The sequence below is a fragment of the Copadichromis virginalis genome, linkage group LG12, assembly GCF_057382275.1.
Source record: "Copadichromis virginalis isolate Kocher_CV1m ecotype Utaka linkage group LG12, C_Virginalis_male_GT1.1, whole genome shotgun sequence".
NCBI classification, from domain to species: Eukaryota; Metazoa; Chordata; class Actinopteri; order Cichliformes; family Cichlidae; genus Copadichromis; species Copadichromis virginalis.
In genome coordinates this window covers 24,324,004-24,338,325 of record NC_140629.1, presented here as the reverse complement: position 1 = coordinate 24,338,325, position 14,322 = coordinate 24,324,004, and the positions used below count along the sequence as shown (strand labels likewise).

The following is a 14,322-nucleotide window of genomic DNA, read 5'->3' as shown; positions in this document are numbered from 1 at the left end:
CAAGTGACTCGGAAAAAAAGTGCAAGAGAGAGGGTGAGAGAAAGAAAAGAAAAAAAAACCCCACGGCTCGCGTCGTTCACGTCAACGAACCGGCTCTAAGAGCCATTTCGTTCGCGACCGACACATCACTAGTCTGTTTCTTTAATGGCCCAAAGCTGAGCACCACTTGTACTATAGCCACTTGGTAAATATTTACCTTCTCTTTTTAGTTTAACAAACTTAAAACTCCACAGGTTTTTAGAAATAAAGGGCAGCCAACTGGACTTTGTACTCAATGGAAAAATGTGCAATTTAGAAAAGACAGGGGGGAAATGAGAGAAAGAGAGACTGAATAATGTGTCTATTGGAAATGTGCCAATAAGAAAATGTATGAATAGGTAATCCACTTCCAGATTTTTTTTGATGGATGGGGCACTTTTATTTCTCTCTTGACTCATTCGCTGCAGGAATCTCCAATCAGGCTGAACTTATCAAGCGTGAAAAACCATGTGAAAGAGAGGCTGACAGAGACAGAAGAAAACAAGAAGGTTCTTTCTCTTTTTCCTACTTGGAAAGCTCATTATTCCTCAAGCTTCCCTCGTCTGAAAAGCGACCCCCTCCTTTACCTAACTTCACTTTTTTTTTTTTTAGTCCCCGCCTCACCTCCCCACAAGCCCACACTATATGAGTGACTAGCTAGTTTTTCTTCTACTCCAGCACCACCTCCATTCTCTCACTGGCTCTTTCATTCCCTCAATCCCACCACTCCTCCCTCCTTTCCTTTTTCCTCCCCTCTCCTTTTTCTCCCTGTTTCTTTTCATTGTTGGTTGTTCACGCCAGCCAGCTGAAAGCCAAAGAGCTCCTCTGTCCGTCTCCCACTGATCAAGCTTTAAGACACAACTTTCCTCAGAGAAACTGAGACTTTACTCCAAAGGAAGCATTCACTTGAGTCTAAAGGTACAGAAACAACTTCTACTTTTAGTATTTTATACCAGTTTATGTGTTTGCAGATACATTTACCCATCTAACCAGAAGCTGTGTTTGTGTGTGTGGATGTGTGGGAAACTGTACACGTGTTGAGGCTAGTGTGCATAAGAGGAAGTTTGCAGCCCTTTGCATAGCAGCACATGGGCTTGTCATAAGAAAGCATGTCTCCAAGGAAGGGTTAAAATATTTTCTTGTGGGATGGTGCTGCTAAATTATTGCTGTCATCTGTCAGAAGTTGCAATGGGATATTGTCATTTTTCAGTCTCACTTAAATGTATTTGTTCATCTGCTGTAGTTGTTTCAAACTATGATAGAGTCACTAACCTCTGTTATCTGATTCAACTAACCGCATGACTGTCTAATCTTAATAGCTGGGTAACTTTTAAAATATTATCTTCCCTCTCAACCAGGCAATTCCAAAGGAGAAGGCGTGACAGAGAAGATCAACGGATCAAGTGAATCATCAGCACCTTTAAGGTGTTCCTGTCACAGCTGAGTGGAGTTCAGGTTTTCCCACATTCATAACAGATCTAAAGATTTCACTCGCAGCTATGACTCAAAGCAACGGTGAGAACCAGCAGAAGACCCGGAGTGGTCTCAAACAAATCCGAGCCGGAATCCAGTCCCGATCAGTAAAAGCCAGACAGAAGGTGGAGAACATGACAAAAGACGATGTGAAGGGATTTTTTACCAGAAATGCCTTTGTGATTCTCACTGTTGCTGCAGTTATTATTGGTAAGTGGGGGAGGATTTATTTTTTACTTCAGGCATGTTTTACATGAAGAATAAATCAGTTCATTAAAAACTGAAGATTACTGGAGTACACCACATAGCCCTCCTCTCTTCAAACTTGTAGAGTGCAGCACATTCTAAGCGTCATGCAAATAATCCATGAATTTGCAACCAACAGCTCCACGCTGTACTAAAAAAGGAGGACGAATAAACACAAACTCTCCAAATGAGAGAATACAGGGAACGTAAATTAACTTCTTAACTGGCCTTTGGCATCAAGCCAAAGGTCAGCTCAGTGCTCTAACCTCTGACTCTTACTCAGTAGGATGTAAGCCGGGCCTGCCTGCTGCCTGGACATCTGCAGCCCTGCTAGAATTACACCATGCCACAACAAACACATTTGATTGATTGTTAAACTCCGGATACTCCTCACTTCAGGCTGCAGGGTCAGCCACCTGGGCTTGTCTGCGGATTACTGATGGAGTGAACAAACAGCTCATTGAAGACACAGACTTCACTGAAACCGAAGATGAAAACAGACATTTTAACAAGAAAATCTCATTTTAAAAATCAATTAAAGCAGGAGTCGCAACCATTGCGCAACTACTGGTGTTTTGAAGAGTCTAAACGGCACATCAAGTGCTTTTCACTTTCAACACTATAGCACCACCTACTTAGATTATCTTTTTTTGAAAGTAGTCACAAGCATTATAGCCTACTAATAATTTTAACTCATATTAAGGATGTATTCATTCCTGTGTTGGAGTTAAATCTAGGACTCTACTAAGCTCATGTTGTCATGTCAACTTAAAATGGTCACATTAAGTTTCTGCTTTGCTTCTGCTTCACACTGCAGGTATAATCCTGGGATTTGCCCTTCGGCCATATAACATGTCTTACCGTGAAATTAAATTCTTCTCTTTTCCTGGAGAACTGCTGATGCGAATGCTTCAGATGCTGGTGCTGCCCCTGCTGGTTTCCAGTCTCATTACAGGTATGGGCATCAAAACATTTTTAGAGCAATGAGATGCATCTCCATGAAAAATACATAGACTACTCGCTGTCAGAACCTTGTTTTATTCTTGTTTTAGTCACAAGTACATCAGATTAGGAGGTCAGGGAACTAACCCCCATCAACAACAACAATAAAAATAGTCAAGTTTTAAGGGTTACTTTAAATCGTGAATGATGACTTAGAAAAAATGTCTCAAATAGAAATGATTTAGTTACTCTATGAGTAACTGCGTCATAAAGTTAAATACATCTGACACACCCAAGGCCACATTTTTAATCTATTATTAAGGTAAGTAACTTGTAGTCATTGTCTATTTCTGGCTTACCTCTCAGAAACGTACACTTGTATCGAACAACAATATACCCAGCACTTTACTCCCAATATCATAAATACATAATACTACCCTTTGTCTTAGCCACACATCCACAGCAGTAATTCAGAGTGCCTACTCAGTATGTCTCCACAGCTTTCTTCAGATTTTGTAATACAGTATCTAGTGTAGAAATGGCCTTCTAATGTGTACTCTGAGTTCCTGCTATCCTGTTGTGGAAGTGCTGCAACACATCAGTTTTCACATACGAAAAAAGAGCACATGACTCTGTTTTTATGGGATTTTATGTATGTGGATGTCTTAAAACTCGTCCGTGTTTATTTTAAGAAGCTGATAGTGTTGTTTGCTGTTTTGTGGCTTGCTGACCAAAATAACCCTCATGAGTGGCAGAGTGTGTTCACCTAGTGGTGCCTGTTTCTTTTAGGCCTCACGGTAGATGTGTTTAGAATGACCTCATAAGAGAGAGAGAGAGACTCAATCACATGCTTGATCATTGTAGTAATGCTCTAATCTTGCAACAGCATGTCCACAGCAGTCACAGTACATTTTATTTTATTTGAAGCCATTCAGAATTAGTTTATGCAGCTCGTGTAAATTTTGTCCAAATATTGCAGAACAATAACAAAACAAAAACAAATGACATAAAGTTTTCAAGTGTTTAATGCAAGTCAGACACACGCGAGTACTCGATTGTAGCAAGTGTAAGAATGAATAAAGTTATGGAACGTGTAAATTTCCAAAATACGAGTCAACAGCATTGACGAAATAGATAGGAGGGCCTAACGCCCAGTCATTGAGCACTGATTGGAGGGGATCGGAGGGGCCAGTCTCCTGAAGGGATGACATAGACAATTGTCCGATAATAACCTTCTTTGTGCTTCAGCAGGGCGTAACAACAGCATCCTCTGACATCATGTCACATGACCAACAGCATGTGGTAATCAAAAAAAAGAAAAAGGATTCTGCCTTAGTCACAAACTAATGCAAGTTATTAGACGCTATTCAGAACCAGAAACAGTCAAACACTACACTGCTGCACGTAGCCGATGCTGTAACAGCAAACATCATCGGCATGAAGAGATAAATAGTAGCACATGGAAAACAAACAGTATAACAATAATATGCAGAAATCTGATTATTGTAAGTTAAAAAACAACTATCACTTCATTCATACGTTTTAAATACAAATACTTTGTTTAAAAATAGACTTTCATGCATGTTCATAAAACCAGAGGTTTTTTTCTCATCTGTTTTTGTCTCTTGATCATTCAGGTATCTTTATTATTTTAATGGGGTAAAGTTATTGCATTACAAGTTCTTTTAGAACACAGTTAAAAGGTGTCCTACTCTAGTTGAGCTAAATGTAACATATATTTCATCAAGTATTTTCATTATGTTCTATAGGACTGATTGCTTTGCATACTATCATGACTTTGAGAATAACATATTATAGAGCACGGGAGCCTCACAGTCATGAGTTGTCTTTTGCAAACCTGTAGCCCTGTGCAATATGACTGTCACGCTCCTAAGACTGGGTAGAAAAGGATTTGGCTCTGAATTGATCTCTTCTAAAAGTGAAGTAGAACTCCAAATCAGTTTAAAGACCTCAAAGGTCTTTTAAACAAAACACAGAGGAGAAAGGACAGGCAGGAAGGAGAAGGCTTATCAGAGAAAATGTTTTTTAATCATAGAATAAGAAAGAGAGAATACAGAGAATGTTTCTTTTTTTCAAAATTATATTTCATTCAGTTTTTCTCTCTCTCTATAGCTCTCTTTTACACGTACTCCTTCACTCGCCCACTCACATAAACTAACCTCTCAATCCATATTGTCCTCAGGCATTTCGTTGTGAGAGCCAACTCCACCACAGAACCTTTATACAGCCAAGAATGGGCTGGATAGGAACAAGAGACACGGGCAGTAAAAAAAAATGATGTGAAGGGATCATGAGAGGGAAGTCAGAGGAGGTTTCTGGAAGAGGAACATAAATCAAATCTTTCGAAGTGTGATTTTACAAGGAAATAAAGTCCAAGAGTACCATTGCAGGTCTCATAAGAATGTTCTGCAGCATCATTTTCCTCCTCTGTGCTGTCCTGCATGCACATAAGAATTTTAGCTACATGGAATAAGAGGCATTGAAAGGTACACGATCTCATCAGCTAAGCTGCAAGTTTAAAAACACCAATCTAAATATGAAGTGCCCCTTTCTACAAACCTACAGTCATTATGTCTATTTGCAGTTACTGCACTAAAAGTAAGTTGTTGGTATTTGTAGTTATACCCACTAAGGTGCAGAGGTATTGACTGACCATAAACTGACAGGTAAAGAATTGCTAGAACCGTGGAGTTTGTCTTTGCATTAAGGGCCGACCTCTTGGAATTGCAATGTCCTGCATTTCAACTTCCTCCCCAAGGCAGGCCTACTTTTGTATTTGATGAACATTGCCCATATGAAAAAAGAAGGTCATTGTCCTTCCTCTCCCTCAATCTTTCGTTCTTTTGAAAAGATGGAATTGGTACGGCTGTATCCGCTGTTGCCTGGACAACAGGCTGGAGATCATTGTGTGCGTCTGGGACTAACTAAGTCAACAAGTTTTCCCAGGGCTGTCAGAAAGGGAATTGGGGGAAAGCAAGAGAAGGGGGTTGATTGGGAGGGAAAGGGTGGCAATGAAAGAGGATTGAAGCAATAAGATCAGTCTCCCCTGAAAAAAAGGAAAAAAAGGGAGAGGGGTGAGGTGAGATGTGGGTTTGGAAAGAAGGGAAAGCAGGGGAGGTGTACTGGGGGACACTCTGAAATAAGGGGTCATGATGGAGGGGTGGCAGAGAAAGGAGGCGAAGAATTTGGGAGAAGAGAACGAGGAAGGGGAACGGTGAGGAGGGAAGGAAGAGGATCAAAAAGAATCGGATAAAAGCTCAAGTCTGGCCATGTTAAGACAAGAGGTACAGAGAGGGCCAAAGCAGGGGCAATAGCTACACCCACCCACCCACGGACAAACAGAGACACACACTCACAATTGTGCTCTTTGTCTGAATGCCAACTGACATAATCCATTTGCTGGCATCTCACCGTAACCTTAAACATCACAACTAAATACCAAATGACAACCTTTAACCCAGCCTTGATCTATACCCAGTATTAACCTGACCCCTATGACCAAGTCTTAGCCCTCAATATAACTTTCAAGGCTGTGTCATTAAATGAGGACAGACCAAAATGCCTTCACCTCCAATTAAAACTCAAACTGGTTCTCACACACACACTGTGGTATAGACAGTATCAAAGTGAGACATGCGAAATAAACACATACATCTCCCATCACACAAAGCTTTCTTTGCCTTCCTCAGCTCTGAATAAAGATAATGGCCATAATAGGACCTGACACTTTAAAAATACAACACCACTATCGCGCCCATTGAAGCGCCTTGTCAGTTTCTAAATCCAGCTCTCTGAATGGCTGTATTTCTTCTTGCTGCCATTATCCCTACAAAGTCTGTTTAATGCTATTAGAACTGTGGAGGACAGTTTAGCCTCCAGGCGCTGCGACTCCCTCACAAAGTCTTTCCGGCGGCCGTTAAACCTCATTTATTCTGCAGCATCAATTTCTTTCTGAGAACCAGATATTTCTTTTAAAGTTTCTTTCTGAAGCTAAAAATAATTTTGTTTATTTGCTTTTATTGTAATTTTAGTGTCGGCGTATCAAGCTCTATAAAATTTATAGCCTATAAATGTAAGTGCTAATATTACATTTAAATAGCAGAGGTACCTGTCTGGTTGTCATGCCAACATAGCTGGTGGAGGTATTACACCTTTATGCTGGGTAGTACATACCATAAAACAGAAAAGAAGAAGAAGAAAATAACACAGTAACTTGCTGATTTTTATGGCAGTAACTAGCTACACACACACACACACATACACAGCACACAAACCTTGAGCTGACGTTAGACTGCTTATCTGCAACCAACATCTCTACACAGTGTGTACACAGCAAACTAATGTTCGCGAGGACATGTAGAACTTTTTAGCAATAAAGAGAGTTCACGGAACGACACCAGCTCTAGTTTTTAATTCAACTGCCAATTCATTTTTGCAGAGTTTATCCCCCAAATTGTAATTTGCAACTTGTGCAGTTTTGCGTATTACAATTTTCCCCTCTGTGTGCTTTAGGTGTTGTTTTTCCATCAGGAAAGGTCAGTCAGATTGTGTTTCTTGCCACTTTTTGTTGTCACAGATAGTAATTCAGATAATCCAGGTGGAGACATTTGATCTATAATTACAGCCTCATTTCCCAAGCTAACCGTATGCTCACAGGGATAGACTTTAGTGATGCATCAATAAAAATCCCTGGGCAGGATTACTGCATTATTCTTTTAATAGAAACCATCATAAAAACAGGAACATGCTCTATCTTTACAAACTTCACTGTAGTATTATTGCACCCTATTTAAAAAATAACCACATTCTTTTTATTCTACTATATACATAAAGAAATAATGAAATATTACAGTCACGAACTCTGCGGTGACTAATTTACATCATGCCCAACACAACCTTTATGGCACCGTTTCTTCATTAGTATATAGGAGTTATTACAGCATGAGTCACTCCATGCTTCTTCCAAAAGTACAGCTGTCAGTGAATGTGTTTATTTATTTTTAAAACTCTGCTCATATGTTTATGATTTGTCATTTTGCAGGTATTGCTGCTCTGGACAGCCGTGCTTCTGGTAAAATGGGAATAAGAGCAGTTGTCTATTACACCACTACAACCATCATCGCTGTTTTCATCGGTATTGTCATGGTGCTCATTATTCACCCTGGAAAAGGATCAAAGGATGAGTTCTCCAAGCAGCAGCAGATAGAGCAGGTCAGCGCTGCTGATGCCTTTCTGGATCTTATCAGGTATACCTTTATGCATTCTGACCAAACAAGCGTTCTCACAAGATCACTCCAGTACAATGACCGAATCAGCAAAAATGAGGATTCATAGTCCCTTACTAATTGCCCTTTTGATATAGGTCACTGAGATGGAGGTGTTCAACCTGGGAGAAGGATTTTTAAGTTGTTTTATCTTTTAATGCTGCAAAATGCACTGCAAAATCACACAGTGGTCTTAATATTCTATACAATTCCTTTTTGATTGTTTGATTGTTTTTTTTTTTGTTTTTTTATCAATATGCATTTGTAGTTTGTAATTTATTCATTCTAATTTTTAAATGTACTGATTTTGTTGTGTTTTGCAGGAACATGTTTCCACCTAACCTCGTGGAGGCTTGCACCAAACAGGTAATTTTTCCTCCACACATTTCCCGTTTTCTTCTACACTTACAGAAAATTGATTATCTCACAAAGATGTCTCACATCTGTACCTGAGTGCACAGTTAGCATTGTTTACAAACTCACAGTTAGTAATCCTTTTCATATTGCCATTGTCATTTCTGACCTATGCTGCCAAAATAAACAGTGGAGTTAAATTCCACGATTAACTCCTTTGGTAGCATCCTTATAAAAACACATTAGACATGCTTTATTTATCTCAGTCTTTGGTAAGGTGTGCATTGCAAAACGTTATTAAAATAGACAAAAAGTATTTTGGGACAGTGATGGCACATCCAGCAAGCCATTCAAACACATCTCCACACAACACATGTTATCCTATTGTGACTTTTGCTTCCTCATTTGAACACAATTTAGGTACGCTGAGATGTGTTTGTGGGTTGTTATATTTTGTGAACATTTGTGAAGGTTGCTTTTTTTTTTCTAGAGTTGATTCCACTCGCTATTTTAGTGAGGTCTGCAAAGATCTTGTCTTGCAGAACCTACACAGAGGACCTGAGGTCAGTCTGCTGGTCTGACCTTGGGACCTCTGCTCTGGCATCTCCGGCATCTCCGCCATCTGATCTTATATTTGCTCTGGCATCTTCTATCTGGGCGGTCTGAAGGATCAGACAGATGTGTTCCCTTATAGGTCATTCCATCTCAAATAAGCAAATTGTTAGAACATTTCTATTCTACCCTCTTTTATTTGCAGAAAAATGTTATTGTCCAAAGTTCGAATATAATGAGTTCTGTGACATTTTATTGTCATAAATCAAACACTTTAGAAAAGATATTTTTTGAAAATGGTCAGTCAAGCCACTTCAGGCCATTTTCTTTGCACATTGAATCTGAGGAAATGTTTGAGTTAAAGATAAAAGCCTGAAATTTTCACTTGTCTTTCTTATCATCAAAATGAATCCAGCTCTATAATTTGGGTAGATGCATCAGAAAATGTCTGATAACCAGAAGCTTGAAAAAATTCAAGCCTGTTAAGTCTAATATTTGTGCATGTGCTAATAAAAAAACACTGTAAAAGACCATTAGTGACATTTCTGAATCTTGAAAAGTATTTGATATATAAAACGAAACTTTCACAGCAATAATTGTATATGTCGAGAACAAGTCCCATGTTGATTTGAGCTGGCCTGACCCTTCATCTGTCTTGACTGACCCCACTCATCTTAAAGGAAAAGTAAACCTAAGAAAGAATGTTAAAGACTATTGGTGTTAGGGTACATCAGAACTGGATGGCTTGCATTTGCTGTTGTTTCTCTACATTTTATCTAGAACAAATTTATCCAGATTTATTAAGATGCCAGGATCATCTGGCATCTTATTCCAGTGAAAACTTGCTGACGTCACACAGACACAGAATTCTTATCCAAATACTCATTTTTAAGTTGTATATTACACATCAGTTTCATAGTAATCTTTAACGCTATCTTTAAGCTAAGCCATTTTTTTCTTTTTAATTATTTTTAATTACTTTGCCCAGATATTTAGAAACTACTGTTTGAGAGCTGTCTTCTTTCTTTGCTAAATTCCAGTTCAAGACACAATACGCCAAGCGAGTAGTCCATGTGACGATGACTATAAACGACACGTTAGTCGCACCCAATAGCAGCCAACAAATAGAGGAGATGATCCCTGTGCCAGGATCGGTAAATGGAATCAATGCACTCGGGCTGGTGGTGTTCTCCATATGCTTTGGTCTCATCATCGGGAACATGAGAGAACAGGGACAACCACTAAGGGACTTCTTTGACTGCCTGAACGAGGCCATCATGAGGCTGGTTGCCATAATAATGTGGTAAGTACCACAAAGGATGGTTATTGGATGGATGAATGACGTGTTTAGCTTACAAATTCATAACAGCCATCTTTCTTCAGGTATGCCCCCATTGGTATCTTGTTCCTGATTGCTGGTAAGATTGTGGAGATGGATGACATTTCAGCTATGGGTGGCCAGCTGGGAATGTATACAGTGACAGTCATTTGCGGGCTGCTCATCCACGCCATTTTTGTCCTGCCCACTCTCTACTTCGTCATCACCAGGAAGAACCCCTTTGTCTTCATTAGTGGCCTGTTGCAGGCGCTCATCACTGCTCTAGGAACATCATCCAGGTAAAGAAGCATCATCCAAAAGCCTTTTAATATTATTCACTTTTGTGTTGTTTTAGTGATCTGGAAAGAGATTTTACACGTGTGACACTAATGTCTGTGCTGTTCCCAAATGAGTTGAAAACAAACTGCAATAACTTTTATTAACATGTCAATCAGCAAAATAAATTGTGTCAGATTAATAATATTAATAAATTAATTATTACACCACCGTCTCTTGCTCTTTCTGTCGTCTTGCAGTTCTGCCACATTGCCTATCACCTTCAAATGCCTGGAGGAAAACAACAAGGTGGACAAACGCGTGACCCGCTTTGTGCTCCCCGTTGGTGCCACCATAAACATGGACGGCACTGCTCTGTATGAAGCCCTGGCAGCTATTTTTATCGCTCAGGTCAATGACTATCAACTTAACTTTGGACAGATTCTCACCATCAGGTATGTGCTGTACACTGCACTCTTTTATCAGATTTGTTTTGTCACAATTTCCCTTAGATTTTGTGTGCATTTACGCATGGTGTTTCTTTGCCACCAATTAGTTGGAGAGGAATAAATAAGTAGTATTGTAGCCAAGGGAATACATTTAAGTCACCCTCTTCAGTGTTATTACCATAGAATGACTTAATATGGGGACAGAAATTGAATTTCCAGGTAATTCGCTCCATCTGCCTTTATTTGTTTTAGTATCACAGCTACTGCAGCCAGTATTGGAGCAGCTGGAATCCCTCAGGCAGGACTGGTCACCATGGTGATAGTGCTAACATCTGTAGGCCTTCCCACAGATGACATCACACTGATCATTGCCGTTGATTGGTTCCTGTAAGTATTGGCTTTATATTGCTACAAAAAAAACACACACACACAAAAAAAAAGCTAATGTTCTTCTGTGCAGTCAGTAAAAAAGGGAGACTAAGCCAGGCTTTTTCACAATTTAGCTGTGAAACTGCATCACTCACTGTACAAACTGGAAATAGTTTGGTATGAGGGAGGAACGGGGAGGATTTAATTTTGAGAAAATAAAATGTAGTGCTGCTGTGTGGTATGAATTCAATCAATTTGGACCTAGTAGAAATATCTGTTGTGCCTTGCACTCTTGATTAGAAGATAAGAGGACAGCTTCCAGAGACACTCCTTTCACATTCCACGATACGTAATCCATCTGGATTTGATTCAATCCACAACTATCTCCTGCGCTAGCCCCTTCTTCCTCCCATCTACTGGCTGTGTACATTCAGTCTGAGGATAGCCTGAAACAGTTCTAAAATCACGCTTACAATTTTCTAATTAAATTTATTTTTATGAACACATGTCGGTGTGCTTTTTTTTGTTAAGTTTAGCATCTTTTGTCCTGTCTTGCTTTGGTTTGTTCTCTTTTGTTTCATGTCTAACCTCCTGTTGTCACCTGTCTTTCATTAGGGACCGGTTGCGCACCATTACTAATGTCCTTGGGGACTCCATTGGTGCAGGCATAGTGGAACATCTGTCTCGCCATGAGTTGCAGAATACTGACCCCGAGGTGGGCAACTCAGTGGTGGAGGAGTCAGAGAAGAAGCCATACCAGCTCATCAACCAGGAGAATGAGTACGAAAATGAGCATCCTGTCAGCAATGAGACCAAGATGTAAAGACAGGGTTAAATTTGCTGCACTGCTTTGAACCACATTTTCAACTCTCAAAGTCCTTTTGACTTCTAAAGTTTTCATCTGATGAGATCGTATGATTAAAGTGATTTACAGCTAGAATCTATTTCAGCCAAGTGAGTTTCACTAATGTGTGAGGCTTCTCTCACATCCCACACACTTGAAGTGATTAGTAGCTTTGTGCTATTCCTAACAGTACTATATGTTATGCCAGAGGGTGGCAGCTGTTTACTATTAAGAATGAAAACAGAGCCCAGTGGTCCATGGCGTGCATGTTATCCAACTTCTCCCAGAACTGTGATGACTAACCTTACCCACTAGAGGCCAGTATTGCTGTATCGGGAAAGCAGCCCACTTGCACACATTTTCTGGCTTTAATTGTTTTTCATTGGTTATGTTTATGAGAAATGTTGTTAAGTGGTAGTAAAAATCTATCAGGAGACTTCATGCACATAGACTAAATGGCCAACATTTTTCAGCCTATATGGAGGAAAAAGTGCTACTACAACTTCTGTACAGTCATTTGTGACTTTATTTTTTATGATCATTGTACAGATATCAGCTGAATGAATGATATATTTACAAAAAGTCTTTTATCCCTTAACTATCCAAAGCAGTATGTGTTGTCAGGCAAACAAAGCTCTCTCTCTTTCTCTCTATAACTATCACCTCAATCACTATAATCATAAATAGTGACATACCAAAACTACTAACTCATGTTTTCTCTCTTTAAATCTGCTCAGCTGCAGATTCGAACTTTAAGTCCTTTAAGATTTTTTTTAAACCAAAAAAGGAGTCTGTAATCCAAATTTCTCTATAGCTTAACAGCAACCAACAAAACATGGTGCTGTTTCAATATAAAGACAGTAATAATGTGGTGACTGTAAGGTGGCGCCTTCAGACTGAAAAATAATTGCCTGGAAAAAAAGAGTTAAATGATAGGTTGGATGTTAAATTTTCATATTTTTCTAGAAACATTATGGTGGATTTTTCTGAATTCAGTTTGGCATAGAAAGTACAATTTTATGTGTACACTTCTTTGATTTAGATAGAGATCTAACAGATTTTACATCAGAGCCTTTTAGTTTAATGCTTAGCTTTACATTTGAACTAATTCAATATAAAGGACATATAGAATGCATAGCAGATTCTTTGTATAGAAGATCCATCTGAATATAATGTAATTGTATAGGGAAATGTAGATAAATGTGTATATTAATTGTAGCTTAAAATGGCAAAAGGTTACTTGAGGATTGTAAATGTAAAGACGCTCTTACCAAACTAACATTTCCTCTAGTTCCTCTTTACAAATGCAAACGGTGCCGGATTAAAGGACCAAATGTTTCTCTTTACACACTTGAGGAAAATGAATAGATCGTTTGTTTACAGTTCCTGGTGTCTCTCTTGATATGATTTTCTCATTAATTCACAGGTACGCATACACACACATGAACAGGAAATAATGAGAGTTGTAGTTTTATCTTGCATGATTATTTTGTTTTTGTTTTGCTTTTTTGAATAAAAAAAATAAAATCTTTGGTTGTGTGTTTATTGTTTGATCATGATTATCAGAAATATGAAATAATCAGTGAATTCTTAGCTTTTGGAAATCGCATATAAATTGAATAAATCTTTGAAATCCACTTTTAGCAGTTGTGAACATACTGTCAGGAATGCATTCATTCAAGGTTATAGGAGGAAGAAAGCAGACCTTGATTCAGTTCTTTATACATTACATAAATTAAAATAAAACATTTAATCCTGGGCAGGTCTTAAAATAAGGCAAATAAAAGTTCAGATGAATTACTAAACATGGCATATCAGATAGTGTCATTATTTATGTAAGAAAAAGATTTGGTCAAAAGGCAGAAATGGAGTATAAAAAAGGAATTATTAGGGTAAGTAGCAGCAAGGAGCTGCTAATCGAATGAACTTGAATAATCTGTCATCAGCAAGTGTGAGGACCCCTATAACAGCAGGTTTTGGCAGTTTGCTGGTCTGAAGCATTCAGGTGTGTTTACACAGTGCCCAAGAAGAAAGCCATCAGCAATGATCTTCGAGTAGAAATTGCAGCTGCCCATCACTCTAGGAAGAGTCTTAAGGTCATTTTCCAAAAATGTCCCTTCTTCTACAGTAAAAAAGATTATTCACAAGTGAAAAAGACAGGTGTAAATGTTCAAAAGAGTGGACATCCAACCAAAT

General features: G+C 38.9%; 1 protein-coding gene across 1 annotated transcript; it reads left to right on the top strand.

The window, feature by feature from the left end:
* The first annotated feature begins 702 nt into the window (after positions 1 to 702).
* slc1a3a (solute carrier family 1 member 3a) lies at positions 703 to 13,671 on the top strand. The gene is made up of 10 exons (XM_085475576.1): positions 703 to 936; positions 1,377 to 1,701; positions 2,555 to 2,692; positions 7,742 to 7,946; positions 8,288 to 8,330; positions 9,911 to 10,173; positions 10,254 to 10,487; positions 10,725 to 10,919; positions 11,166 to 11,300; positions 11,898 to 13,671. The coding sequence occupies exons 2-10, from the start codon at positions 1,518 to 1,520 to the stop codon at positions 12,103 to 12,105; spliced, it is 1,605 nt and encodes a 534-aa protein (XP_085331702.1). The 5' UTR covers positions 703 to 936; positions 1,377 to 1,517; the 3' UTR covers positions 12,106 to 13,671.
* The last annotated feature ends 651 nt before the right edge of the window (positions 13,672 to 14,322 follow it).